Source organism: Lipophrys pholis (genome assembly GCF_963383615.2).
Source record: "Lipophrys pholis genome assembly, chromosome: 11".
Lineage (NCBI taxonomy): Eukaryota > Metazoa > Chordata > Actinopteri > Blenniiformes > Blenniidae > Lipophrys > Lipophrys pholis.
Window position 1 is genome coordinate 22,134,128 of NC_137631.1, and position 6,880 is coordinate 22,141,007.

At 43.0% G+C, this 6,880-nt stretch overlaps 1 protein-coding gene across 1 annotated transcript; it reads left to right on the forward strand.

The window, feature by feature from the left end:
* Nucleotides 1–346: 346 nt before the first annotated feature.
* Nucleotides 347–6,298, forward strand: klhdc4 (kelch domain containing 4). Its single transcript, XM_080475821.1, has 13 exons — nt 347–563; nt 803–894; nt 1,860–1,938; nt 2,047–2,145; nt 2,479–2,615; nt 2,713–2,805; nt 3,526–3,688; nt 3,760–3,838; nt 3,918–4,126; nt 4,433–4,655; nt 4,736–4,924; nt 5,010–5,129; nt 5,968–6,298. Exons 1-13 carry the CDS (start codon nt 465–467, stop codon nt 6,138–6,140), a joined length of 1,755 nt encoding a protein of 584 aa, XP_080331947.1. The 5' UTR covers nt 347–464; the 3' UTR covers nt 6,141–6,298.
* The last annotated feature ends 582 nt before the right edge of the window (nt 6,299–6,880 follow it).

Below are 6,880 nucleotides of genomic sequence, written 5' to 3' on the forward strand. Positions count from 1 at the left end.
CCGAGTGTCACCTCTGCAACCTGGAGAGGAGGAGGGGTATGAAGTGTCTCATTTGCATTTGAAGAGACCGCCCCAAAACGAGTTGCTCTCAGAAGCACATCAGAAAAGGGGTAGAAAAGGGGCCTGTGGAGCTATAATAATGAGGAATTCAGACCCAAGCATTGCAGTTCCGCTTTATATAGACCACAACTGTATGATTTATATGTAAAAAGGAAGGATTTAAAAGCATGATATGTCTCCTTTAAATGAAGTAAAGAGCAGCAACACCAGAAGCCCCAGCTTTAGTTTTTCTCCCAATCGAAAGAGGGCGCTGGTGCTTCTCTAGCTGCATATTGACGTCACGGTTGTTGCCGGAAGTGGAACTCTGATTCCGGCGTGTCAGTGTTTGGGGCTTGCATGTGGTGCTGATATTATTTAAAAGAACGGAGAGAAAATAAGTCAATTGCTGGAGAATTTCCATAGTCATGGGGAAAAAAGGCAAGAAAGAGAAAAAGGTCAAAGGAGCGGAGAAAACAGCCGCGAAAATGGAGAAAAAGGTTTCAAAGAGGTCCAAACGAGACGAGGTGAGTCTTTATTTAGACTCACTGTCAAAATCTGGGATGCAGATTTTCACATATCGTCATATTAGAGTCCGTAAACGCCTATATTGTGCTTTAACAGACCACTAATCAATTTTAATCACTTTTTGCTCGTTTTACAGCAAGATACGTGACCATGCACACACAACACATTTCAGAAAACACCCCTCATTCTTTTTATTATTGAGTTGTATCCCATTATTATCTCGTCTTTTTCTCCCCAGGAAGATTTGGAGGCTTTGATCGCGGAGTTCCAGACTCTAGATGCAAAGAAGACTCAAGTTGTAGAGTCTACGTGTCCGCCTCCATCACCAAGGTGAAGTGTGATTCAAACCTTCAGTTTATCTACGACACAACACATACCAGCATGTGCCTAAAGCACAAGTTAACAAGCTCAGACGCTACGATTATCTTACATAAAACTCATTATCTGAAGCTATAATCATTATTATTCATCACAATGATGAAAACATTGTCTCAGACCGATGGGATACAGACCTAAAGATACTAAAAATAATCCGAACTCGAGACAGAACTTCTACAAGGAGAGCTCAGAAACCACTGATGAGACACAAATGGCATAAAGAATCATAATTAAAAAAAGACTATCATGGGACAATTTATATTTAATTCAGGTTATTCTACAACAATAACAGAAAAGAAAAAGTTTGAGGCACTTTTTTTCAATCCCAACAAAATAAAGCACAAAAGGCTCTTAAGAGATACTGAATAACTACAGTGACCACAAATACAGCGAATGTGAAGAGCAATGACCAAGTAAAAGGATCATCAATTGATAGTACAATGCAATGAAGAGAGGAAAAAATGCAGTTGACACTCACGTGAATAGCGGATATTGATGCAAAGTAAAGTCATGATGCAGATTGGGCGCTAGGGACAAAGGATAAAAGGATAAGACTATGTTCAATAAAACAAGATCCATCCATCTTTTAAACAGCTTCATTGAATTTATCTGTCCGTCCGTCCACCTGCCCGCTCTCCTGCAGTATATATTGTATTACATGATGACATAATCATATTTATCATTGTGCAGCCTCAAAATATGAGACACAAAAATACAATACTGTCAGAATCAAACGACGATACATGAAACAACTTAAATATGGCACAAAAAAAGTAAAAACTTACAGATAATCACTAACACCCCACCACCTTTGCAAGATCTAATCATTTGTACAGATATTTCTGTCAACCTCATCTATTAGTCTGTCTGACTGTGCTGATCCTTTATGACTTTTTTATTTTATTTTATTTTTTAAGATTGAATGCATCTTTCTCTGCTCATCCTGAGAAAGATGAACTAATACTGTTTGGAGGAGAATTCTTCAATGGAAAGAAGGTTGGAAAAATACTCTTAAGTTTTTAGGTCTTGGGGAATTACTTTATGAATATGGTTTGTTATATGGATTAATGTTGGAAACAATAACTGTTATTGTCTCCTTTGCAGACCTATCTGTACAATGATCTGTTTTTTTACAACATCAAGAAGAACAGCTGGGTTAAATCGGAGATTCCCAACCCGCCTCCACCGCGCTGCTCTCACCAGGTAAACCACAATCCTCAAAAAAGTAACTCTTGATCCTGTTTTTATTGTTACTTGATGTTGTTTTTGCACAATTTGGCAATGCAGCACCTCACTAATCATGACCTTAATATGTAATACAGGTAAGAAACCATGAGGCATGTTCACATGTTTATTCTCCATCTCAGCCACAAGGGGGCAGGCTACTGCAGCGCATATCAGAGAACACTTTGACACTCATCTTCATCATCGTCACACGCTGTTGTGAAAAAGTGATAGAAATCTGAGGATATTATTCTGCTCTATTTGTGCAGCCCTATGTCTCACTTTTCCCTCCCCTCTGTGTCCCCCCCTCAGGCGGTGGTAGTTCCCCAGGGTGGTGGGCAGCTTTGGGTCTTTGGGGGGGAGTTCGCCTCACCAAATGGGGAGCAGTTCTACCACTACAAAGACCTCTGGGTGCTGCACTTCGCTACACACATCTGGGAAAACATCAAGTGTGTGCACAGCGACACAACAGATGCAACAAACAGCTTTTTTAAAATTTGTTTCTATTCTTTCTTTTTAACAACTATATGCGTTTGGGACTAACAGGGCGCCTGGTGGTCCGTCGGGCCGCAGCGGCCACAGGATGGTCCTCAGCAAGCGGCAGCTGCTAGTGTTTGGAGGTTTCCATGAAAGCACGAGGTACATACGCGCACGTTACCTAACTAATGGTCAAAGTCACTCTTTGACCACAATGATTTTCTTTTGACTGCACACTCAGGCTGCACAATATGTTGTGCATTGTGCATTCATGCATTGAATTTGTGATTCAAAATGTCAGGATTAAAAAAAAAAAAAGTCAAACTAACTCATTAAAAGTTAAAAGCAAAAGTCAGAAGCAAAATAATCAAGTAAAAATGACTCAAAACAACGAAATGAATATGATATGAACATCATCTACTTAAATGTATTTGCCACAAACCAAATTGTGATTGCAATACTCGGCAAAAGGAGATTGTAGGTGGACGAAAGTGGAATTAGAAACTCTTTTAAGTAAGATGGTAATTTAAAAATAAATAATAAAAAAAAAATCTCGACTTTGATTTTCGACTTTTTCTGGGGCCACGAAGGTTTTTTTTTTTTTTTTTTTTAGCCTCCAAATTTTTTTTTTCTTTAGTGGCCCTAAAACTCTTCCGTAATGAAACACTCTGATATCTTTGATGAAAGAAAGATTTAGTTTCACTCAGATTAGGCTGATGAGACAGTTGCCTCCTGTTTGCTGCATCCCGAGGCTTGTTTGTTGAACTTAAGATTTTGTGTTTTACTCGTGTAGCTTGAAGATATGATTTTCAGCAGCGTTTCATGTCTGAATTGATTTTCCACAGTTCCCCCATCTGACAAACCTGATTCCCCCTCTTGCAGGGATTTCATCTACTTCAATGATGTCTACGCTTTCTCCCTGGACTCCTTCTCCTGGTCCCGCCTCGCTCCGTCTGGCTCCGCCCCCTCCCCACGCTCTGCCTGTCAGATGACCTCAACGCCGGATGGCACGGGCGTCATCGTGTACGGAGGTTACTCCAAAGTGGTGCGTGTTGACCCCGTGTGCATAAGATGTAAGGTTCTGTGATAACCGACAACTGTGTCGGTCTTGTTCAGAGAGTGAAGAAGGAGGTAGAGAAGGGGACGATCCACCCGGACATGTTTCTGCTGAAGAGGGACGGCAAAGACGGCCAAGGTGAGAACCAGTGCAGGAATCATACAGTTGCTTCCTTCTTGCTGCTTATGTCGTCTTCACTTATTTCTCCATCCGGCAGAGAAGTGGTCCTGGTCCAGGGTGAACCCTTCAGGCAGTAAGCCCCCTCCTCGCTCAGGTTTCTCCCTGGCGGTGGGCCCGGCAGGGCGGGCGGTGCTGTTCGGAGGAGTTTGTGACGAGGAGGAGGAGGAGTCTCTGGAGGGAGATTTCTACAATGACCTCTACCTGTATGATACGGTGAAGAACCGCTGGTTCCCCGGCCTGCTGCGGGTAAGACGCGACATTCGATGTGGTTGCGCAGGGTGCCGAATCACCCAACTCTTTCTGAGAAAGTTCTGAGGTTGGCTGATGTTCAGTCCTAAAAAGAATTCTGCTCGAGATCAGGGGCGAAAAATTCTAAATCCCTACATGATAGGCCGAACCCAACCAATGCATCTCCTATTGAAAGAGGAACGTGAAAGAAAGACTGAGTTTACTCATTTTTATTGGATTGAAGAGTTAGAGGGGGAGGAGTGTGTAAGATCCAGGAGCAAAACATTATACCTTATTCTTTTGTTTCTGTGTGTGCTTTTGAAGGGAAACAGGACGGACAAGAAGAAACGGCGGAGGGGCAAGAAGACTGGAGCAGAGGGGGAGGAAGGAGAGAAGGATCAGGATGAGGAGGCGGCGCTTCAAGGACCCACCGAGGTCGTCAAGGAGATCGTGGCAGAGGATGGCACCGTGATGACCATCAAGGAGGTGATCCCTGGACACCATGAGGAGGAGCAGGAGGAGGAGGAGGAAGATGAAGACGACGATGGTAAGATAAGGCACAGCCGGAGACAGAAACCCCATCAAGTTTACATTTATTGCTGATTTCAGTGATGATTATCCCATTAGGCTCTGCGGCAGCCCCTCTGGTGGAGCCCTGCCCGCGGTCCAGCGCCATGGCAACCGCACGCCAGGGAAAGCTCTTCCTGTACGGGGGGATGTTCGAGGTGGGCGACCGCCAGTTCACCCTGAATGACCTCTACTGCCTGGACCTGCACAAGATGGAGCAGTGGGAGGTTCTAGTGGAAATGGATCCCAGTGAGTTGAAGACACAAGCCGGGCGAGTCCAGGCCCAACGCCGGCTAAAGAGCTTTCATCTGGATTTTGGATTCTCTCTCGACAGAGACGCAGGAGTGGCTGGAAGAATCTGAGTCAGAGGGTGATGAAGAGGAGGAGGAGGAGGAGGCGAAGGGAGCAGAAGGGGAGGAAGAGGAGTCAGAGGAGGAGAGTGAGGACGAGGAAGGTGAGAGGATTTTTTTTCCATTGTTGTCCAAGTGTTTACAGGCTTATCTGCTCGATTTTGTGATAAGCTGCACGATCAAACTGGATGGCACAGTTCAGCAGTGGTTGGCACTCATGGGAAGGATCCCTGGTTTGATTCCACCCTTCCATTTCTCGAGTTTGCATGTTCTCGCTGTACATACTGAAGTTTGTTTGTGACTTAGGCTTCCTTCAGGCACGCTTCATTTAACAGGGATCTAACAGATTTAGTAGATTTTATCATTATTATATTCTATTTAAAAGAGGAGGGTTAAACTAATCTTACCTGTTAAGTCTTCCTACCAACAGACAGCTCTTACAAAAAGAATCTTTCTCTGCTAATGTGTAAAAGCTACTCTTAATACTGGCTAATGCCAACTTTACTTACAATCTTTTCATTCTAGTGGACTGAATTAGTTCGGGATTTATAGGTTGCTCCTCCTGTAAAGAGAAGTTTAGGGAAATACTAATGGATAATCCTGAAGCTGCCAGTCAGCGTACTGCGACCCAACAGAAACACAGCCCCTCTGCAGAACTTCCACTTTCTTTGCATCAACAGTAACAAGTAGCATGTTCATTTATTGGGAGGAAGATGCTCTATAGTCTAAGATTATTTATGTGATTAAAACACAAATCTTAGTACAGTGATAAAACAGTAACAACAAATGTATCGCAATGAGTTGCACCTTTCTGTCATATTTAATCTATCTTTTCCGACGCGTATGCAAAGGGATCTGTGCTCAACAGGTCAGGTGTTGCGGTAAATTAGATTTGTCTTTCTGCACAGTGTTGACCTCTGACCTCTCTGACTGTGTGTGCAGATGAGGAAGAGCACCCCGCTGTGCAGGAGGGAGAGACGGTGACCGACTATCAGGTCCGTACAGAGCAGTACTGGATAAAAATCGCACGAGCCAACATGGGAACCGACTCCAAAGACAAAAAGGTCGCCAAGGTGGCCCTCGCCATGGCCAAAGTCTTCTATGAAGACCAGTAGTGTTAGGTGTAAAGTGTATGTTTGTGTCTGTAAAATACTTTTGTAAGGGATTACATTTTATACAACATCTGGAAAATCATTTGATCTCTATTATAACAATTCATTCATTCATAAAAAAAATCCAAAGAACAATAAAATAACTCCATTAAATATATTTAGCGTTGACACGTTTTTATTTATTCACACAATCCTGCTGCCTAAGTTTGCTATAAATACTTGACTAACCAGTTACTCTTAAAATGAAAGCACATCCAACCTGATCCAGTATTGGAAAAGGCTGCAGATTTCACACAGAAAGCCCAAGTCACCCAACACACCAAGAACAAAGAGACGGAGAAGAGAAACTTTCATTTCCAATGAAGCCACTCTGATGTGGAGCAAAACTTCTGCCAAGACGACTGACAGAGTTGCTATTTGATGCCTTCGACCTGGACAAATGAGAACATGCATCAACATGTTCCTGACAGTTTTTAGGGTGAACGTCCTCAAAATAGTGTGAAATTTTGAAAAAGCAGTTTGGAAAATTGCATATTTCACGAACCATTTGCCTTTCAACCTAAAGCAAAACAAACGTAAACGGTCCTGCGCCCTGTGTTTCACTGTGAGAGGCCACAGGGTGGACTAAATGTTGGAAAAAGCCCAGAAGCATCTCTGAAAAGAGAAGATACGATCCATTTTACAACTGAGCCCCTGAAGATGAAATGATTATTTGTGCTCAAAATTAAAACGCATCTGTCTCA